The sequence below is a fragment of the Lathamus discolor genome, chromosome 5 (assembly GCF_037157495.1).
Source record: "Lathamus discolor isolate bLatDis1 chromosome 5, bLatDis1.hap1, whole genome shotgun sequence".
Taxonomy (NCBI): Eukaryota; Metazoa; Chordata; class Aves; order Psittaciformes; family Psittacidae; genus Lathamus; species Lathamus discolor.
This window is the reverse complement of record NC_088888.1, coordinates 39808416-39831776: the sequence shown is the minus strand read 5'-3', so window position 1 is coordinate 39831776 and position 23361 is coordinate 39808416. Positions and strand designations below refer to the sequence as shown.

At 38.4% G+C, this 23361-nt stretch overlaps 1 protein-coding gene across 1 annotated transcript in view; it reads left to right on the top strand.

Annotated features, from left to right (window-relative positions):
• IGF2R (insulin like growth factor 2 receptor) overlaps window positions 1-23361 on the top strand; it is a 57550-nt gene that overhangs the window by 26833 nt on the left and 7356 nt on the right. The window contains 25 exon segments of the mRNA XM_065680468.1: window positions 616-795; window positions 1796-1897; window positions 2573-2674; window positions 3290-3464; window positions 4360-4527; window positions 5105-5248; window positions 5936-6114; window positions 6468-6555; window positions 8031-8237; window positions 8618-8748; window positions 9445-9542; window positions 10399-10535; window positions 11125-11315; window positions 11942-12068; window positions 12455-12577; window positions 13555-13817; window positions 15047-15262; window positions 16222-16371; window positions 17464-17625; window positions 18169-18376; window positions 18756-18902; window positions 19369-19603; window positions 20570-20706; window positions 21021-21135; window positions 22086-22232. Coding sequence (XP_065536540.1) covers window positions 616-795; window positions 1796-1897; window positions 2573-2674; window positions 3290-3464; window positions 4360-4527; window positions 5105-5248; window positions 5936-6114; window positions 6468-6555; window positions 8031-8237; window positions 8618-8748; window positions 9445-9542; window positions 10399-10535; window positions 11125-11315; window positions 11942-12068; window positions 12455-12577; window positions 13555-13817; window positions 15047-15262; window positions 16222-16371; window positions 17464-17625; window positions 18169-18376; window positions 18756-18902; window positions 19369-19603; window positions 20570-20706; window positions 21021-21135; window positions 22086-22232 — 3932 coding nt within the window.

The window sequence follows — 23361 nt, the reverse complement described above, 5'->3', positions numbered from 1 at the left end:
TGTGGTTTTTTTTTTTTTTTTTTAACAAAAGAAAGTAGAAGGCTTTGTGGGCAGAGCTTCTTTGGAGGTGTATTCCTCTATTGCTAACATACAATAATATCTTAAAAATAGGGAACACCAGTTACCTTGCAGAAGTGAAATTAATTTGGACCTGGGTCGTAGCACGCACCTACTGTTGTTCTAGCACTCTGTTTCTGCTAGTGCTTTTTAGGCTTTGCTAAGCATGGCAAATCCCTGAAGTCAATGAATGCCTCTGGAGGCTTTCACATACAATGTTTTAAAGACCTCTACAAATTAAATCCCACTTACTGTGCATGAGGTATAAGACTCCCTAAATTACTAAGCTGGGTAGCAGGTGAGATGAGGATGGCTGTTGTGGGACACTACTATAAACAAAAAAACCATATCTGCTTGTGAGACTTACCTGTTAAATGTGAAACTTAAATACAGAATGGGGCAGAAATGCAGGGGGATGTCTACACCTTTATTATCTCCAAAACACTCAAGATAACCTTCTGTATACAAGGTTACTGTGGTAGGTATTGTCTTCTTTTTGACTGTATCTATAACTTCACTTGAGTTTAGAATTGCTGACATATTTTTCTTTATTTCTAGGGCTCTTATTCTGAAGTCACCTCTATCAGTAATCTTGGTGTTGCCAGCAAAGAACTAGTAGTTGAAAGACCTGGACACATTTTTCTAACCTATGCAAATGGCTCTGTGTGCATTGATGCTGATGGAAAGAAAACTACTTATACCACCACCATCCACTTTATCTGTTCCAGGGGGACTCTTGTAAGGACAAATTATTTTTTTAGTTTAGTTTTTTTAGTTTAGTTGCTTCATCATAGTAGGTTTTCCATCATGTAATTTGAAACTACGTGAAGATATGCAGTGCATTCATGATAAGGGAGACTTCTTGAGGATTTGAAATAGAGATGTAAAAAGCTGATTTAAGTGCTGCAGGAGCATGTGTCTCAGACTGTTTATCATAAGCAAGAACTAATTAAAATATAACAGCCTCAGCAGGCAATGATATTTCAGACTGGTCTAATTAGGATGAAAAATACACAGGGACTTAAGGCTGAGGATTTATACATGCAGATATTGCAGACCTTCATAAGAGGAAGAATGTTGTAAAGTGTGTCTTCAGGCTTAGGTTCAGCATCCTCTGAAGCTTATTGATTCTAGAGGGGTTCTTAAATTTGTAAAGCTTTTGCTGGTACAATTGCACATACTGAAGTTTAGATTGAGGGGATTATTAGACCCCCCCCCCCCCCATTAAATACCTAGACTTGTTCTTGCTGGTTTTACTCCTCTCACTCAGATTAACTTCAACAGAAGTCTGTGATTTGGAGCATTTATGAATTGTTTTGCTTGAAAAGAGTGAAATGAAGTGTGTATAATTTGTAGTCCTGTTGCCTTGCAACAGAGTTCTGTGTTGCTTGATTTTTATTTCATTGGTTTATATAGTGGATTTTACATTACACCCCAAATATCTTCAAAGCTTAGACTGAAGCAAGGTCTGGCTATGCATGTTGAGATTCAGTATCAAATTAGATCTGAATATTTGGATGCCAGATTTAGTTCTCTGCTAAAACTTGATGTGTTTACCTAGACAGTTTTCAGTGTTGACCCTAAAAATAAATAGGGGAGAGAGAAGCAGGGTAGGAATTGTGTTCATTTAGCAGTATATGAGAAACTGTTAGGTTCTTCTAAAAAAGTGCAGTCTCAGACATGAACAAGTGTTGGCTATTATACTTATCCTGGTTTTCTGTCTGCAATCTCTTTCCAGAGTAGCAGCCCAAGGTTTATAGCCATTCAGGAATGTGTGGCCACGTTCTTATGGGAAACTGAGGCTGCTTGTCCAATCAAGGAAACAAAAGATGATTCTCAGGTGAGAAAGGGGAACGTGATTGTATTCATAGTCTCAACATGCTGGTTTTTTTCTCTAGCACTGCTGGTTGCAGTGTTTAAATCACTCTTGGAGAAAACTTCAGGCTTCACTGTAGTTAGCTATCTTGATGGAGATGGATGTGATATCTCACTGCCTTCTTGAAGTGTTCCTGAGAAGTATAACTTCTGACTGAAGTATTCAAGTGCTTTCTCTTGAGAACAACTTACTTACTGTGGCATGTTTAATTTCCTCAACAGGTTACTAGTAAACCAGAGTTTGTATTTAAAGACCTTTGTTGTCCTTAGTGTGTACAAATGATCAGTAAATGAGGCGACTCAGTTGCTTCTACTTCACAAGTCTCAACATAAATACATTAGTGTGACAACAACACTCAGTTAAAATATCCTTGCTCTTAGTGAACCTGATAGGTGTCACCTGCTAAATTGTGCTTTTATGTTGGTATGTGACTGATGTCAATAGACAACTGTTCAATGAAGTGTTGAATGAAGTGTTGCCACTACCAGATCTGTGTTCTGGTTGTCCAAATTAAGTTGCTGATGGTATGCAGGTTAGGAATAATAAATCAATACTTGGTCTCTTTAAACAAGTTAGAGATAGAACTTAAACAGAATAAATACAGAAGGAGAAAATAATGCTGTTGCAACCTTTTTTCAGTCCTGCTCTGTGCGAGATCCAGACACTGGCTTTCTGTTCAACCTGCAGCCGTTAGCTTCTAAAAAAGGGTATATGGCTACTGGCATTGGGAAGACTTTCATGGTAAGGATTTGGATTGTACAATCTGTTGCTTATGGATGCTGTTGTGTTTTCCCAGTCTTGCTTATTGAGCAAGTGGAGCTTTGACTAGGTCCTTAGGAAATTTGAGTACTGTGCTTGAGGAGGGGGGAACAGAAGATAATGATTTGTCTCAGATGGTCTAAAAGTATCAAACTTCTTGTTCTTAGCAAACACAAGGTAGCCAGATTTTTGAGGCTATGCATGGTTTTCCAGTTATGGATTCTGTGGCATAATACCATTTTATCTGCTGGTGCTGAAGAAATGGGCAGTGGAAGCCTAGAAAATTATTTAATCTGTCCATGTCAGTGTTCTTAATGCAGTCTGCATGTATCAGTAGTCCTAGGTTGTCCACAGATATTACCCTACTGTTTTTCAGTCTAAGAATAAACATGCTGTACTTCTAGAAGGGAGAATTTGTGGACCCAGTAAATTGAAGATTAAGTATATCGTCCCTGTGTTATAGTTGGTTGTCTTGCAGTCTAGAAATGACAGTCATTTCATGCTGTTTGAAATAGTTCTTGACAAGTGATGTAGAAATGGCTGATCTTTATAATGCAGTTAATAAAACTGTGTACACCCACGTTTCAAAATTTCTAGCTAAACATTTGTGGACCCATGCCAGATTGTGGTGAAATCAATGGCAAAATAGCTGCTGGATGTGAAGCGGAAAATCTAACATCAGTGAGGCTGGTGGAATAGGACAAAACCCTGTATCTGTCTGGTGAAGGGTTTCTAACTCTTACCTACAGAGGTCTTTTTCATAAGAAATCAGGTGAGTTCAGGAAACATGCAGTGAAAATGGATGTTGATGCTGTGCAAATTCTGTGAATGGTCTTCATTCCTTCCTTTGTTCATGTACTAAAACCTACTGAGCTTGGTGTTAGTCACTTAAACAAGCCGGTTCATATGGAAATTTTAGGAAGAAATCGTGCAGAATGGTAATGGCTCAGTTTTCAGTAATATATGTGCATTTCAAAACTCCTGGAAAGAGACCAAATACAGTATATGATATATTCTATGGTAATCATAGAATATCTCTTATTTTCCCAGTTGTGATGTTTTGATACCTAATACACAATAGGAAACAAGTGATTGAGCTCTTGTGTACTTGAAGAGCTTGTAAAATGTTGATGGCAAATACTACTCCCCCCTTTCCCCCCCTTAATTCTACCGTTTCTTCTGGGCTGTGGAAAAGAAGATGAAATGCAACTTAAATTGTGCTGTTTAAGTAGTATCGGTATTACTTGTTCTGTAGTCATTACACTGAACTTCTTATAAACAAAGTCCCAAAGCTTTGCCGTGTGTGATATAATTTAGAGGTTGATGGTACAGCTCACTTGATGTTTTACAGATTTCCTGTTCCTTCAAATATGTCAAAGACCTAGGAAGCACAATTTAGTGAAGATAATTCTGCTCTTGAAATGTGTCAAGGCATTCTGCTTCCCATTTGGAGAAACAGTTGCGGCTGCTAGGCAATTTAGCACAGGTCTCTAAAGAAGGCTTGTGTATTTACAGTTTAAAAACCCATAAACAATCAAGTAGTGTTTTCCTTAAAGCAGTTGGTAATAAGAAACTGTTAGTAAATTTTTCTAAGTCAAGTGTTAGCTTGAATTTAAATTCAAATATTCCCCAAGTGAAGCAGCAGCAGATAAGTGTTTGTTTTACAGGAAAATCAGACATATTTATGGTGACTTTCATTTGTAATGATTCATATCCTGGAGAGCTTAAGTTTGTGCGTGAAGAGATAAACAGCGAGCTGAACATCCACGATACTTTCTTTGAGTTTCACACAGCTCTGGCCTGTGCTCCTGCTCCTGTAGACTGTCAGGTTACAGGTAAGTACTTGGAATTTGGGTGGGCTCTGCCCAACAAATTGGAAGGATTAATTGAACAGCAAACTTCTGTGGAGAAAGGCTTTGTGAATACTTCTTGTAGAGGCATTCATAAGACTTGAAGTGTTCATAAAGTTGTAGAGAGGAAGAAGAGGTAAGTTGTTCAAAGAGGGCTGAATTTGTGAAGACAGACAAGAAGCTAATGTGGAATGTAGTGGTATACACAAGAAAGCTGGTAATTGCTTTGAAAATCTTTAATCTTTATCATAACTGGGTGCTGGTTCAGCCCAGCTCTGAAGAAAATTAGTTAATTTAGTACTGGTCTCTGGAAAAGTCACCTGTGCATTGAGGAATAGCTACCTGGGGGAATTAACTGTCAAGGGAACTCTGTTCTGAGTTTAGTGTAGTGACTTCTTTTTGTAACAACAATACCTTCTCATAAGGGATATTTAATGTGATTCTGAAAATTATTTTGAATTGTGTATTCATCAGTGATACTTGTATCATTTCAAGCCCAATACTGCTACAAGTATCTAATAGATTGTCTTTCAGCTTACTAGATGTACCACATCTATTTCAGATGCTGCTGGCAATGAGTATGACTTAAGTGACTTAAGCAAAGAAGGTGAACCGTGGGTTGCAATAGACACTTCAAAGGAAGCAAAGAAGCGAACATTTTTCTTGAATGTCTGCAAGCCTTTGCCGTATGTGCCTGGGTGCCCTGGTAAGCCAAGTGTCAAGCGTTTCTTAACTTGTGACTTCTGATACAAGACCTTATATGCAGAATGACATCCATAGTTATTTTAGTAGGATTTCTTGAATCCTGCTTGTTCAATCACTGAACTTGCATAGACCTAGGTGGGGTATGTCAAAAGGTATAATAAACAGACTTCCTTGAACTGAGGTCAGTCTTACTGTTCATTAGGACTCTTGCATTGAGATGTGTGGGAATGCATTTAGGCAAAATGCATTGAGAGCAGTAATTGCTGGTATCTTTGATTATTTTGAAGATAGGAAAGTTGAATGTTGTTGAAGACTTCTAACTCAATGAGGCCATAATAGGAAACTTATACTATATCTTATTGCACTTTTAGCCAGTTTGATTTATTTAACCTGTTTTTATTGATTTATTTAACTTCTATGGGAGCAGATAAGTTAATGTGGTTTTAAAGATTTCATTGAGTGTAGGACAGTAACTTACTCTGTTCCTCAGAGGCTTTAGACACACAATGTCTCTAACTGTATTTAAGAAAACACTTCTGTAATTTTCTGCTTCGGGAATTTAAGATGGACTGCTTTAATGCTCAAAGCTCTCTTAGAGCTACTCTATTAATGTTATTTTACAATGAAGTTACCTTTTTTAGTTGTCAAAGCTTTGAACTCAAACACAGGCTTTTTCTTTTTCCTGTAGGTGGTGCCATAGGATCTTGTGTGAAATACACTGATAAAAGCAAGAACCTTGGCGTCATTCAGATAAACCCACAGGCTGCTACTGATGGGTCGTTAAGCATTATCTACTTGAATGGTGACACATGCAAAGATAGGCAGCGTTATTCTACACGTATAATCTTCCAGTGTGATCAAACAATGGTAATTTTCTCTGCCCATTGCTATTTATGAATTTAGAGCTTGGATTTACTGTAACAAAATGGACAGTATTTATTTCTCTTGACCTGGAGAGGCTGGTTCCAGAAGGCTTTTCTCTTGTGTACAGGCTTTTCTCTTGTCTCTCCTTACAATTGCTTTTTTGAGTCTGTAGGACAATAATGAACTGTTTTGGTATCCCATGAGCCCCCAAAAGCAGCTCTTTGCTGAAAATGAGTACTGAAATTTGATAATGGAGGTGTTAGACTCTGCAACTACAATAGAAAAGGATTCTGCATGTATGTTTTGAGATGTGCAGTGTTACTAAGTCTCCTTCAAATGGCTTTATTTTTTTGTAGGGATCACCAGTGTTGGAGCAAGAGGATGACTGCGAGTTTGTATTTGTTTGGAGGACCTTGGCAGCATGTCCTGTTCACAAAGCAGAAGGTAAATGTAGTTATTTGAGCTTTAAAATATCAAACAAGTCTGCACAAGAAGTAAATACTTACAGAATCTATGTTTGTTTCTTGCTCTGTGAACCTTTCTGTAAAAGGTGCTGGCTTGTGGAGGGATGTTTCTTCTGAGCTTTAAGCCAACTAAGAGTCACATCTAACATTAAAAGTACAATTGAGGCAAATGTACTTCCTTCTCTAAGGAAAGAAGATAAAGTAGTAATGCTGTCTCTGACAAATCATAGTACTACTTTGTTAAATCACAAGCAGACTTGCTGGTGTCTTGTAAATCTTCAAGCATCAGGTTTCATGACAGTGCAATTGATTCTGTGCCTGGCAAGTCATTCCGTGTCCTCCGTTGAGAACTGAAAGCTATTCTGTGAACTTGACCCATGTTATACAATGTGGGAGACATGGGTGGGAAGAGTATCAGAGTCTACAGCTGGCTCTAGGACATGTAAGAAGGAATCACAGGTTCTAGTTCTGGTATTTAGTTGGCTTTTAGATAGAAAGTTGAGTGTGCAGCTATACTCTCTCCCATTGCAGGCTTTGTTTTGCAACTTGTAATGTTGCAATGCCTTGTAAATCATGCAGACATTCTGCAAAGAGTCTGTTGCGACAGTGCTAGATGTTATTGAAACTGCCAGTGATCTCGTGTGGCATGAGTAATATTTACAAGCTGCTGCTCTGTAGCACGCAATTACTGTGCAGGACACTGGTGACAAGAATTGTGCTTTTGAAGGGAGGGAAACTGAGGTCTTTAACTTGGTACCAATTTGTTGAATGATTGAGGGGAGTGTAAAAATTGTGTGAAACAATCTGATTTTTTTTCAGATATTGAGCAAAAGGTCACTTTAAAGCTGAGGACTTAATCAGGAGCAAAGTTACTGTTGTATATCAGCTGATTGGACTCATGAAACTAGAATTTTTCCCAGACTGCTTCTGTATACGTCTTGGTAGACCCACAGCTGTAGTTAGAATTTCCTATGATCGATTATTTGCTTACCCAGCAAACTTCATAGCTGTTAAAAGAAGGTACAAGACTGACATCTAGGACAGCTTTTGCTTTGGCCTTGTGACCTTGCTGTTCTTTCCAGACAGTTAAGCAAGTGCTGGACTTAGTGTCTCTGATTCTGTACTTAACCTTCAGCATGGCTGAAGGAAGAACCTGTGAGGCCACTTTGAGGTTTCTGAACTAGTCTGACTTGCATTTTGTTTTAGTGGTGGTTATAAAAGAAATGTTCCATTTATAGCTTGCTCTCATAGTTCTAGATACTGATGACTTCCTGAAATGAGCTGCTTAGCTAGACTAAAATGGTTTTTCAGTCACTGCCACAAAGTGCCAGTTACTCATTTTTGTGGCTTTATTTGTGCCAGTAAGCCTTAATTGTCCTAAGGCATGGCTTATATGTAGTCTTTGTTAAATATAATAATAATAATCTTCATTAAATTCTTAAATTTTCCTTAAAGGAGAGAATTGCCAGGTGAAAGATCCAAGGTATGGTCATGTTTATAACCTGAAGCCACTTTCCAATAAAGACATAAAAGTGAGTACAGATGAGTATGACTACTACTTCAGAGTTTGTGGAGAAATAACAGAACCTTGCAAACCAGAGGCAAACGCTGTGTCATCGTGTCAAGTAAAGAAGATGGACAATACTTTGAGAAAAGTAGCAGGTATAGCACTTGATTGGAAGGAACTTGGAGAATGGGGAGATGAATCAGGGTGTAACTGAAGCCTACTATGACATGAGAAGGGGTTCTTGCTCATCTTGTACATCTTACAAGATAAAGCGCCTTATCACTTTTACTTCTTTTGCAAATAAAATGTATATAGTTATCTTGACATGCAACTAGGAATGTACTCAACCTTGCTGTAGTGGAGTAGTATTCATACAATAACTAGGTCATGAGGCCAACTAGGAAGGTTGAGGTCTTTCTGTCAGTACTTTCTTGTGCGTGTTGTTGCTGTCTGTGTAACCCTGTTGCCAGAGGCATTACCGCAGTCATGGATTTACTGGATTAGCTGTTTACTTTTCTCAACTCTTTGCTTCTAGGCTTGTATACAGAAAAGCTGACTTTCAAAAATGGCTTAATAATGATTAATTACACCAGTGGAGAAAAGTGTCATAAAATCTATGAACGATCAACTGCCATATTATTCTATTGTGACAAGACTACATCTGAGGTTAGTTTTGAAATATATGCTTCCTGTACGTAATGGCTTCCAGAGTTGCCCTTTACTTAATGTGTGGAAGGGTAAGGTGAACATGGAACTAGCTTCCCTCAAGGGCTGCTAATCATTTACAGATTAGCCAGGAGATTGAAAGGTCCTGGGAAGTAATAAAAAATGAAGAATACTTTGAATTTTCTGTTTGTGGATGGTACCTTTGTCATGCCTCAGGAGTCAGGTCATGTTGTTCTTTAAGGGATGCTTCCCATGAGCAAAGCTCTTGAAGGTATTGGGAAGGGATATTCTCCCAGAAATAACAGCTTGTAAGAAATGAAAGGTAGGAGGATGAACCCACAGGAAAGCAGGTATTACATGGCCTGACCAAATTAAGCTGGTTACTTGCTTTTAGTATCTTTCTTGTACTTCTTACTGTTCTTAAACAATGGTGCCTAGCATTACTTTTGATCCTCCTCTTGTTTTGTGGAGGAGGTAGAAGCTCCTGATGGCACACTCATACATGCACACTTCCTATCAGAAGCGTGCGTGTGGATAAACTCCAGTTTGGGAGAAGCCACGCTTTCAACTGATCAGAGGCGTGTCGTAAATATGTAAACGTAAGTTCCTGGATCTTCTGAAGCAAGACAGACATTCTGGTAGCTTGAGTGTGTTTAAGTGAGAAAGTAAATTCCTTTTTATGTTCTGTACTTTCAGCCTGTATTTTTGAAGGAAACTCCAGATTGTACCTACATGTTTGAATGGCATACTCAGTATGCTTGCCCACCTGTTAAATCTACCGAGTGCTCCTACAAGTAAGTTGTTTCATAAACTTAAAATGGAGCTGTACAATGTCAGAGACAAATGTAGCCTTATTGCAACTCTGCAGTGCAATACTGCCACTTTAGCTATTATGTTTTGACTTCGTCAGTAAACAGCTAATGTGGCATTTGATGCCAATGCAATGTATTTTTAGTAGGTTTTGCAATTTATACTTTGTAAAACTAATTTCACTAAAGAAAAATACTTTCTTTGAGCTTCTTTTGGGGAATAAACTTGGTATCAAAGCAAACTGTTTGGTATGCAGTTATTGATTGTTGAACTCTGAGTATGTTAAGTTGTTTTAAGTGACTAGTTACTATTTAACTATAGCTAATTTAAACAAGAATACAATTGCTGTCTGTTGGGAACTTCCACCTAACCCAGCTGCAGTAAAAATGTAATTTATTTCTGTCACAACCAAGTATTAGCTCATTAAGATTTGATAAGTGGGATCAAATGTGGCTAATAATTGACCTGGAGTTTTAACATCTGGTACCATGATCAGTTCCTAACTGAAGGTGAAACAATCCACTTTGGCTGTGCCTCTGTGCTTGCCATGCACTGAAAGCCTGTGTGCTTCCATGAAAAGTCAGAATTACTCTTGCGTCGGCTGAAGGCTGCACGCTCATGGATAGTTACTGTGTGGATGGCTGGTGCAGTGATATATGTCTGTACTGAATGCGACATTTGTAGGGAGAAATGAGTCTAGTGCATATTTGTTTTCCAGCATGGTACTCTGCTTAGAGTTATTGGGTTAAAAGGTATTGTAGTAACTTAAGAATTGTAGCTTACAATTACTTGATTTCTTTTTAGATGTCTCTTAATTTGAATCCTTTGTCTTTCTTACAGGGATGATGAAGGAAACTTCTATGACTTTTCATCTCTGACACGGCATAGAGAGAATTGGGAGGCAATTGCTCTAACTGCTACTGTACAGAAGTACTATATTAATGTCTGCAAGCCCTTAGTACCATATGGTGCTGCACGTAAGAGCAAAACAAAAACGTATTCTTGCTGTAGATAGGGGAGGCAAATAGTAGGACAGTACTGTTGTGAAGAGTGAAAAATTCAGAGAGGATTATGTGGTATAATTTCAGCACCAGAGGGAATGGTACACTATGGGCCTGATTTTCTTCTTGGCAGATGAGATTCACTGTCAGGTCTTGCCTTCTCTCGACAATATCAGCACTTTAGCTCTTCCATTCTTACCCGAAGTCTGCTATAGCTTTTAAAGATTAAAATAATCTTTTGATGCAAGATGTTAACTTCAGCGTTTTCTCTGTAGCATCGTCTCACTGACTCTGCATTTTGTGCAGTGGAAAACCAGCTAACAGACTGTAGTCTTTACCATGGGTAGTAGTCAGCTTCCCCAGTAGTAGCTGCCACTACTTCCTTCATGACCTTGAGTGAAGCTGTTGCTGCTACTTGTGATTTTCGGGGAAGAATGCTTTGGACAGTGGCTTGGAGAGACGTCAGCCACGACATACTCTGAGAGTAGAGAGTGGAGTTTTATTCCAGGCATGTAAGCCTTAATAACATTTGGAGTAATAATACAGGTTTTGTTCATCTGTATAGGTTCCTGTCCTTCTGATGCTGCTGCCTCCCTCATGGAAGGTGCAAAATGTACAAGTCTTGGGGAAGTGGCTGATGGTCCCTGGTGGGAAAATGGCATTTCTATTCTGAAATATATTAATGGGGATCAATGTCCAGACAAAATTCGTAGGAAAACAACAATATTACGCCTCAAGTGTGATGAAAGCAAAATTGTAAGTGGGCTGCCTCTGGCAGGGTTTTATGTTTTCATGAATTTCTCGTACCACTGTATGTGTATGGAGAATGATGGGCAGTTCTTATCCATTCTGTAATAGTCTGTAGGTGATGAGAGCCAGTCTTGTAAGCAGACTGGCTTATAAGTACTTAAACTTTAGATGTTGAGCAGTTTTAAAGAGATCTTTTGTACAATCTACTAGCACAGATTTTATCATCTGCAATAGCTTCACAGTTTCTGCATCTTGAAGATGAATATATTGTAGGTTGTAAAGTGTTTCAAGTAGTAAATAATGCTACTGACTGTGTAGTTCTTAATTCTTGCACACCTGTATGCCTTGCTATTAAGTATCTTTTATTTGGTGAATGTCTTACCATCACCTTTCAGGTTTTCTGTTGCCCAGCTAGGTTGCTTTTATTCATCTCGCCAATTTTATTGTTCCTCATAATGATTCTGTACTGTTGTGTATTTGGAATAGTCATAGTTAAATACTCTGTCCTTGGATTAATTCACTGGACCATGATGGTGTGTTAAGTCCTAAGACTGGCATTTGAATTGAGCTCACCTGCAGGCATTGGGAGTTAATGCTGTGCCGTGTCACTCTCTCCACTGTTTCATGTTCAGGAGTCAAAGCCAGAACTTATAACAGCCATTGAAGATTGTGAATATACCTTCTTATGGTTCACTGCTGCTGCGTGTCCTCTTAAAAGCAATGTGCAAAATGACTGCAGAGTAACCAATCCTGCAACAGGTAAGGAGGGGGCCTCAGAATTTTGTATGTGGAGGACGGTGCTGGAGGCAGCACTACTGCGCTTGTTTTCTTGAGGGACTTCATTAGAAAAGGGCAGTGTGGCACATTCTCTGGATAGTGTCTAACAAGCCTATTAGTGGGTAGAAATCTTGTATAAGGTATGGCAGTGTCCCTTGGAACATAATAATCTATAGCTCTGAAACTAGTTTTACTTTTATGAATATGAATTAGTAACTGTTCGCCTGTTTAAGCAAGTAGGCATGTAGAGGCTGGCTGACCTTCCTACTAAATTAAGTTACTGAAAGCTTTTAATACAAAGAAATGTCTTTGTTTTGTGTCTGGAAAAAGAAAAAGAAGATTAAATTTATTCCCTCATCTGCCTACAGGCCACCTCTTTGATTTGACATCACTAAAGCGAGAGTCTGGCTATACCATCATTGATTCACACAACAGAAAAATCGAGTTGAACGTTTGCACTGCAGCTAAAAGTTCATGTGCTGATGGAGCTGGTAAGCATCTAACCCCTCTAATGCTGTAGTTGCTGATGATAGGATACCCAAAGGAAATACATATGCTCAAGTTTACAGTAAAATGTGAGGAGCAGGTTTTACTTCACATGTGGAAGGAGTGAAGTGTGAAGCTGAATTCTCTAGGGAAAGATCCTAAAACTGTTTTAAGAAATTATGTATTCCTGTCAAATTCTTAAACTCATATGGGCTCATTTCCAGTCCAGTCCCTTTAGGTCTGCATGGGTGTGTATTTTTCTGGACATGAGTGCAGGAGTGTAGATGCTTCTACTGCACCTCTTGGCTGTTGTGAAAAAGAAAAAGTTACAAGCTTCCAGCTAGAGTAAACTGAACACAAATTACTCTATGGTAATTACGTTGTTGTTATGGGTCTGCACTTAAAACCTGTGCCAAGCTTTTTTCTAGCATTCTGTTCTGTTTTGGATGCTTCTAAAATATCAGAAGTTAACTTGTATTTTAAGCTGCTTACTAGCAGGCTGAATTGTTAGCTCCTCTGTCAAACTGATGAAATAATATTTAAGCATCTTAAATGCTAAAATAGTGGTATTGCTTGTGAATCAAAAATATTTTTGTGTAGTTAAAAGGAAATACTAGATTGATTTGGTTTTTAAGTGGCATCTTAATAAAATTATATATATAATCTGGATGACACTTTGTGTTAATCTCTTTGTTTTCTGAAAAGTGGTAACCAAACATTCTGCTCTGTGGTTACTTAAATGTGTATAGACGCAGTACATTCTGCTGCTTAATGAAGCATTAAAGGCATTATTTGGTCTTTGGTTTAGTGCAGTTCAGCTCAGTTTAATTGCAACTCCAGACGGTTTGAAAACACTTCTCATAGGAAATTAAAGTGAAGCTAAAATGCTGAGTTTCCTGCTATTCATGTTGTAAGGTGTGTTTTTGAAAGGCAGTTACATCAGACTTGATTTGTTTGTTCATTTTTCTTTTTTATTCTTCAGCTGTCTGTATTACTGGTGGAACAAAACCAATTAATGCTGGAAAACTGAATAAAACTTTAACTTATGAAGATCAAGTGGTAAAGCTTGTGTATGAAAATGGAGATCCTTGCCCTGCAGACCCTGAACTGAAGCATAAAAGCTATTTAAGCTTTGTATGCAAGTCTGATGCTGGAGATGACAGCCGGCCTGTTTTTCTGTCTTTTGATGAGCAGACATGCACTAGTTACTTCTCTTGGCATACCTCCTTGGCTTGTGAGGAAGAGGTAAAAATTACTTCTATGGAAAGCACCTGTGGGACTAATAGCAGTATGTCTTTTAAATTCCTTGAGGGACAGGTCTCCTCCTGTAGTACAGAACTTATGTTCATGTGGAAGTTCTCAAATACTTTTCTTACTGTCTTGTTCACCAGGGATGAACAATACTTGGAAAATTCTGGTCCACATGGTGAGCCAAGTTAAAACTTTAACACCTCAGAATAACTCCTCTGTGGAACCTACTCATCTGCTTTTCTGTACAGCTCAAATGGAAGCCGTAGGGCATCTTCTTGGGAATCGATGGTTAAGATCCTCCAATACAACAGGCCAGCAGAGCTTAAGTCAAGTTGAGGATGGATAGCATCTCTCTGCATGGGGATGGGGTTGTTTTTCCTCCTCATTGCAGTTTCAGTACTGCCATATCTCTTGCTTCCATTTAGGAAGAACATTTTCCATTTTATTTTCCCTGACAGGAGCTGTTCTGTGTCCCCTCTTTCGTACGAGTTCTGCTATATATAGGTCTGGTTTCCTCTTAAGTAGTATGTACCATGCTGCAATACAAATCACAGTGCCTAAAAACGTGTTTTCTAGCCTATTAGCTGTGTTTGGTGATCACTTTTCATGGTGTGTCCGCAGTGACTTTTGCTACTTCAGCATGGTGGTAGCTAGGTAGCAATGATGATTATGTCTTGAAATTAAACACTAGTTTTGTTAGTTGCTTCTTACCTAATACCTAAACAAGATAGACTTCCTGAAATCCAGGTAGGCTGTCAGTAAGCTGATGCACTTCAAGAATGCATGAAATGGGTTCTGAGGAAGTGCAGTGCTCAAGCCATCTTGCAATACAATAACTTTACATTGTTATAATCAAGCCTGTTTATTGGAGGTGGCCCAATAACATATGGGAGATGGGGAGAGAAAGGAAAGAACTGAAGGATATACTAGTCTTATGAGAATGTAGTGACTATGTATGCTGGGGTGTGCATGCCAAAACTTTACGTCTTAATATTTTTCTGATATGGATTTAATCCTATAAGAATGTTTGAGGATTTTCATATGCAACTTGCAGGTGCTTAGTATCTATAGACAAACAATTGTAACAAATGCTGCTTTACTTAAATCAAATTTGAAGCTTTTAAATGCAGCCAAACTTCTGGCCCTATGAAGCACAGGATGTTTGTCAATAAATCAAAGCAAGTAATAAAAGAATAAGGGGAAAAAAATATACTTTCTTGTAGGTGAAGTGCTCAGTATTGAACGGTAGTTCCATTATTGACCTGTCTCCTCTGATCCATCGCACTGGGTATTATGAGGCATTTGTGGATGAAGATGATACAACTGATGCTTCTCCAGATTTCTACATCAACATTTGTGAGCCTCTCAATCCTATCAAAGACGTCAGTTGTCCACCTGGAGCAGCTGTTTGCATGGTTCCTGTTAATGAATCACCAATAGTAAGTATGATATCTGGAATCACTGAAAGGTGCATTTTCCTGCTAGTTTAAAACAGTATCCTTTCCAACCCTAACTATTCTATGATTCTGTGATCCCTGCCTGGAGACCTGATTTGAACCAGAAGCCTGGCAACGGGTTAAAGAAATAGAATGCAAAATTAAAATCTATCCTGCAAAATTCCCTTTCATCACTTTTCCTTAGGAAGAAGTATATTCCTGTCCTGAAAAGCAGTGATATTTTGGGTGTCAGAAGATTCCATACAGTGACAAATATGAAAAATTACTAGAGATTTTTATTTAGTGCTGTGTGCCATATACAGAGACTGGGAAGCAGAGTGCATCTTAATCTGTTGTTTTTTGGCACAGAAATGGCATGCTTGATCCTCTAATAGCCTGTTAGAACATGAAGGAGGATATGTCATAGCATGCTCCAAAATGTGTTTAGTACTTACATGTGAACGCTTGATAGCTGCATGAATAGCAAGCCTGTGACAGAATATTGCTTAACTTGCCTATGTTATTACCTTAAGAGACAGAGGCTCTTAATTTTTGAGATCTTGTTTGTGAGCTATAGAAGGTGCATATAAAAAGTTGGGATTGTTGTCCAGGAACTTCTACATTGATCTAGGGACCTTGCTCTGGTGTTAATACTATGCTATTTTCAAGTCATGTGGTGGTATTTTGGCGCAATGATTTAAAGAAGAATCTACCTGTAAGATGCAGAACCTCCTTGGCTTTTGTCAAGCTTAATCGAAGAGTATTTTGAGCTGCTCAACTTGTCTTTTATCAGGATTGAATTGTAACAACTGTTCTTTGAGTATAGAATGCAGTTTTCAAAAATGCAGTAGTTGTGCTCCCATGTAAACCAAACAGATGAATCTGAATTGACCTGAATCTCTGAGCTGATCTGAAATTTATGTGTCCTATACGTCTCTTAATCCATATTTTTGCTTGTGTAGGATATTGGTCGTGTTATTGAACCTCCCAAGTTAAACGAGGCAGTAAATGAAGTTTACATCACTTACAACAGCACTACTCCTTGTCAGATAAACAACAAATTGAACTATACTTCTCTTATTGTATTTCACTGCAGCCAAGGAACTAGTTTGGTAAGACATCTATTAAAATAATTTTGATGCTGGAATGCAATGGGAATTGGGTAGTAACCAGTGTTAACTTTGCTTAAATCAAGGATTTATTTCTAGCATGTAAGCATAGGCTTGTTTCAAGAAGGAATATAGTTAGTATATGTATTCTTCATGCTTAAACACTTAGTGTTTGTCTTGTTAACCAGGCAAAATTTCATAGAGGGCATGAACTCTAGGCTTGACAGTAGCGAATTCTGATGGCTTCAAGGATCAGATTCCACTGAAGTAATGTAGCAGTAACTTATTGCTGGCATTAAACTAATGTTGTATTGCACCTTGTCTGGGTCCAAAAGCTTGTACTTATACCACAAGCTAACACAAGACCCAGTGTAACTGTTTATAAAGCTATTACTGTGAAATATTTTGCTTGCATTGTAACCCTTTACATAATCATATGCAGCTATAAAAATTTGCATTTAGATACTTCTGGTTTTTTTGTGTTGACACTTGAATACAAAATTGAGGTTGAATGGTGGTGTGACTCTAACACTTCTTGAATTTTCTGAATGCTGTAACAGACTATAGAGAAGCAGTTACATATGGTGATTGACAAACTAGAGCTTGTTGAAGATACTCAGTGGAACCACTTTTCATCAACATGGGGCATGAGCTAAAACTGGAGGCAGTTCTGATTATTACACAGTCCGTACTCACATTTATTTAAAATGTGACAAAGGAAATGGCATTTCTTTCTAAACCTCAGCTCAGTGAACTTGCTTAATGTTCTCTACTATGGAGAAACACAGTGCTTCTACACTTTGTTGCTGCTTGCAACTAAGTTGAACAATCAAATTCTTGATGTTAATTAATGAGCAAGTTTGTGTACTTCAGTTACTGCTTTCATGGTTCTCTGGAGGTAGGTAGAATGTACTTCACTTGTAGCTTTTTCTGGTACAGGTTGCAGTACGAAGGCATGGTGTTTGTCCTACAGTCAGTAAAGTCTAGCCTTGGTAATAACTGAGGCTAACTGTTGCAGGGCAAGGGGATGCAGAAAGAAAAACAAACTGTCCAAAATTTAAGCCTAATGTATCTTGCTGTGTTCTTTGTTAACAGGGCAAGCCAAAGATGATGAGGAAACTTGACTGCAGTTTTGTGTTTGAGTGGGAAACTCCAGTTGTGTGTCCTGATAAAGTGAAAACTTTAGGCTGCTCTGTGACTGATGAACAGCTACACTATACTTTTAACCTAACCAGCCTTTCTGGAAGCTCGTTTGAGGTAATCCCTTCTGGTGATGTGATTTCACTTCTCCTTCTCTTCTCCCCCCATTCTCCCTGCCTTAATTGACCATTGCTATCAATGTTTTAAATCTGAGCAGTGGTTTTTTTTATTAAGCGTTCTGGAGTGCAAGAGGAGACTGAAGCATGTGCTACAGCTGTAGTCAGTGCTGATATTTGTTTGGCCTCTGACAGAGGGAATAATATTTGAGGAATAACATTAGGGTTTTAATGTTTTTGAGAGGGGAAAATCATGGGTATACTTACGGAGAAAGGAAGGAGAAATCTTTACCTGTGGCAGAATCCTGAGTATGAAAACAAGTCTGCTGAACAGACTATATCCTTCATCTGAGGGTGCACTTTATCTGCAGTTTTGCTATACTAAAGAAGGCCAGACTTGCAAAATCAGCTGTCATCTTTTTCTTCTCCATTATGCAAGTACCGTATGAGACCTGGTTTATAAGGCGTTTGGCTGTTTCTTTGTAAATATTGACTGTAGGCTCTAAGGCAGCCTTGTTTGTGATGCTTCTGGATGTCCACACAGGTATTTTCTGGATCCAACAGTTACCACGTTGGTGTGTGCAGTAAGGCAGCAGACTTGCCCCAGGGAAAATGCAAAGATGGGGCAGTGTGTCTGATGTCTGAAAGTGGTACATCATCCTTTGGAAACGTGAAGGAAATGAAAATGGACTATAGCCACCAGGATGAAACAGTTGTCTTGCGGTATACTGGAGGTGATCGGTGCCCTCCAGGTGAGATTGAAGCAGGCCCATTCTTTATATAAAAAATTTTTTTACCCTTAAAATATGGGGGTTTGTTGTGACAGGTGGGAATCCACATGGATTTTGCATATGTTAATAGAAACGTGTTGTTTTGTTAAATCATGTGTACAACACTAAGTTATAACGTAATGTGTCAACTAGAAGAGAGAGTGCAGCTTTTCTGTAAGGATTATAATAGTTTATTTTACACTATATTCTATTTTTCTAATTGGGTTTAGACTCACTGTTTCAGTATTTCTTTTGTCTTTGACTTTTCTTTAGTATAGAAGTACAGGCTTTAGATATAGTCCTGAATATCAATATGCCTGCTATTCTATTGCATGTTAAGAGGATATACTGTTCTTTGCAGTGACTGAAAAGGGAGAGCTTTGTGTGTTCCCCTTCAAGTACAAAGGGAAGACCTATGAGAAGTGTATTACAGAAGAAAAGAATAGGCCGTGGTGTGCTACAACTGAAAACTACCAGAGAGATGGGAAGTGGGGGTTTTGTGGTAATGGTAAGAACTTCTTATACTTCATGTGCAAGGATCTGAGCTAACACAGGGGGTTAGCCGTTATCAGGGTGGACAAAAGACCTCTGCTTCAACACCATGGAAGTAAAGGGATGGGAGTGGATCAAACAAGGAATGTATGGGATAAACCTGACTTTACTCAAGTCAGTGAGCAGAATACTTTTGAAAAGTTCATGCCTTTAGATAATGAGTGTTCAAGTCATAAGTGATGACTTTGCTTTAACAGAGATCAGCCATTTTGGAAGGAACGCTACCTTCTAAAAAGCGTAAATGCTAACCTAGGGAATTAAATTGCGAGGTAAAGCACTCGTGCCTCTCCACTGTCTGAAACAATACCTGTTTAAAACTTTTGCTGATAGTGTAAAATTGCTGCACTAAAATCAGTTCATGCCTGAAAGTCTCTTGCAAAACATTTGTTAATCTTTTTTTCCCAACCCTTCCCCCTTTGCAGGAACTGCAAGAAGGGAATCTACTATTATCTTCACATGTGATGAAAATGCTGGTGTTGGGAGACCACGTGTCCTGAGCGAGACACTTGGCTGTGCTGTCACATTTGAATGGAGGACTCAGGTTGTTTGTCCTCCCAAGAAGATGGAATGCAAGTTTGTCCAAAAACATAGAACTTATGACTTGAGAATGCTCTCCTCCCTGACGGGATCATGGATCTTTTTCCACAACGGGAACTCGTGAGTAATGAGCAGCTTGCTGATCAGTGCAATTGAAATTGTTTTGTGGCATAGTACTTCTGTTTGGTCCCTGTTCAGAGTCTGTTTAAATTTGCTAACAGTATCTTAAAACTGTTAGTGCTTAACACTGAATACAGACAAAAATTTATCTGGAGAGGTTGAATTATTACAGTCTTCATCCTCACCCATTCCCTCTATTGGTAACCATTTTCCTGTAAGCTTTTTAAAGGCTTTCTATTCAAACTGCTGTTTTTTACAGTCATTTTGTAGTTTAAATGCAATTTTTTTTTTGATTCTTAATCATGTTGAACAAAAATCTTACTGACTTAGTTGCTGTCTTCTGGCTCAAATGTGTAATGTGTTGTAAATTTTTAGGTAAGGCTTCCCCTCCCCCCCCCAACCCCAGTCCTGTAAGTATCAACTGAGAAGAAAATATAGAATGACAGGAATTTATCAACCTCTCCAGTGTACCTGCTCCAGTTAACCAACAGAAATAAACTGGCAAGGATAAGAGCATCTAATTCTAAACATATGATAAACTGTGGAGTAACAAAGCTGTTCCATTCACCACCTTGCTACTGGTTCCTCTGTTTTATTAAAACTTAACTGTTACAACTCTGAAGTGCTGAATTTAGGATAGTACTATAACCTTCATAACTCAAAAATAAGTTGGAGCATTTCTCGACTCAGTTCCAATTCCTAGCTTTGATGTAGGTCAAAATTAACTAGTGAACTAATCTGGTAAGTGATAATTTGTATCTTTTTTATTGCACAGAGTCTTTTACTTGAAAATGATGGAAGTAATCTGCTAAGCCTTAGTACCTGCTTTATTCTGTCAGCTGATTTAAGTATTTAATTTCTTTTGACTTAGCTAGCTTCCCATGAGGATTCTAAAGCTTGCATCTCACTTTTTCAGTTTACCTTAAATTGATTTTAAAGAAGTCTTATCTACCATGCTCTCTATAGGTACTACGTGAACCTCTGTCAGCGGGTACATGAGGGACCCACAGGCTGCCCTGAAAGAGCCAGTATTTGCAGGAAAAGCAACAACGGAGATGTTCAAGTGCTTGGACTTGTTCACACACAGAAGTTGGATGTGACAGGTAAAGTTAATTTTGTTCCTGTAGAGAGCTAGAGATAGTTAAATCTTACAACCCTAAGTTGGTTGGTTCCTAAATTATGGTGAAGCCTTTATTTTAAAACATCTTTAGTGGAGAAACTTCTGTTTAAAAACAAACCAAACAAACCAACCAACCAAAAAACCCCCAAACCAAACAAACCAGTAAGTGCTACTACTCAAACTTAAAAGTGGTGTTTAAGCCATGAACAAACATTGAAGTAAATAAACAGCATTGTCATTAATTTGTAATAAGTTAGTTTTTCATCTGAACATCAGGAAACCGTTTTTCTCTTCCAGGTGATACAGTGTATGTTAGTTATTCCAGTGGGCAGGAATGCAGGAAAAACAAGAAAGTAACAACAATTATAGAACTGAAGTGTGCAAAAACAGTTGGCATGCCCATGCTGCAGAGGTGAGTAACAAATTTAACATACAGCTCATCTTTGTTATTTATTCCTTTGTACCTGTCTGGTAAACTGTGTCAGGACAGTGGCTGTTCTGTTGGACAGTCCCTAAAATAATCCTCAGTCTGTACTTATAAAACATGAATCTTCTGGAGTTTTCTGTACCTGTTCACTTCCAAAAACAATTGTATTCTGTATTTATATTAAAATTTCTTAATTTTTATTTTCTTAAAATGGCAAAAATTTTAAGCATTCTACTTCCAAATTAGATCTGACAGTGGATGGGATGCTGTTGTTTTCGATGTCACTTGTAGTACAACCATTCTTAGCTTTGCTCAGAATCTTTTTTGTAGAGAACACTTACTGTAGATACATCACTGAGCTAATAAAATATAGCTTATTGTTGCCTCAACACATATTACTTAATTAGAAGCTATCTAAAGTGAGGTAAATATGCATGATCACAAATACTAAGGAAGCTTGATAGCTTTATGCTTAGTCCTGATTTGGTTAACTGTATATTGTTTGTAGAATTGGGAAACTGGGCAAAATGCTGTGTTTCAGTAAAAGAACTAGTCAGCAAAATCTGACTAGCTTATGCTCCTTGTCCTAGTTAAATAATGTACAGCACATTAAGCATGCCAAGAGCACTGTGACATGTTTGTTGGCTAAAATATTTTGATAAAGCCCTCTGATATGCTGTTTGACTTCTGTAACTTTTGAAGTAGGATATTCAACTGCAGCCGGGTCTTTTAGGTCTTGGACTGCAGAAAAGATCAGTGCAATTATTCAAGGAAGGGGGTTTGAGTGCTACTTGACTATTTTAGTTTGCTCTTGGCATGATACTTAGCAGGACATTCCCACACATAAATTAGCAGCTGTATGTCTTCCCTTTCTCAAGATATTAAGCACTTGTTCATATTTCCTGGAATCATCAGTTGTGTCTGTTATTTGGTAGGATTGATGAAGAAAACTGTGCTTACTACATCACTTGGGACACACGTGCGGCTTGTGCTGTGAAGCAGCAGGAGGTGGAGGTGGTGAATGGAACAGTTGTTAATCCTGCAACTGGGAAAAACTTCTCTTTAGGGGACATTTATGACAAGTAGGTAAAAAAAAACCAAACTCCAAACAGCTCCCTTCCTCTCCCCACCCCCTCAAAAAAAAAAAAAAAAAACAAAACAACCCCAAAACAACAAACCAAAACCTACAACTGTACTGCAAGGAAAGAACTTGGTGCGAATATTCTATGTTGCCTTAGGAGTACTTAGCTGTCAAGTAGAAATAGCACTGAGTTCACCTTGTACCAATGATTGATTTAAAGGCCTAATTAATAGTGCAGCTTGCACCTGGGCTTATAGCTGTGAGCATGTCCAGGTGTACTCAAGATGAGTCTAAAGCCTGCACATACCCGTCTTGGTGTTAGAGCTCTTTATTGTGGGTAATTACTCTCTTCCATCGTGTGTAGACATTAGTTCAGTGCCAGAGAACTAGAGCGTTTTGTTTTGGGATTTTTTTTTTTTTCCTCCACCTAGAGTACTCCTTGGCTTTTTACATAGCCCCATTTTTCCTGCTCACATGATCCTTGTGATGTAGGAACCCATGATTGAAAAGCCTTAGAAGTGAGGCAGGACAGGTCTTGGAGGAGTGGTCAAACATGACTGAACTCAAAAGAGGCAGGGGAAGACCAGCAGTTACACTGAATGTACTACACATTGCACATAATTCTGTTCCAGAATCTTATAAACTACTACATTTAATGTCATTGCTAGCATTATGGAAGGAAATCTGCCCATACTGGTGTCATGGGAAGAATAAACTCTGCTTGCAGAGTGCAAACCGTTAATGTGCAGGGTTTGAGTAACTGAGCAGAAGTGTTGCAAATAAACCTCCTGTGCAGATGTGGTGATAGCATTACAAGCATAGAGAAAATACAAAAATCAGATAGGCCTGGATTATATAGGAGAGCAAGTCAGGACAAAATTATAAACTTGGTGTAATGTGAGATTAAAGGCAAGTCATATTTTGGCAAGCTCAGCCTTTGAGCAGATGCCTAAAGCAAATTGTTGGGAACCTTGGAGCGTTCTCACTCTGACCAGCAGTGTGAAAGGATACATTTGTAAAGATTACTTTGGTAAGGCTTATGGTAGAACCAATTATCCTGCTAGAGGAGATAGCTAAACTATGCTATTTACCATAGCTACAGAGCACACAATATTATGCTAAATATAATC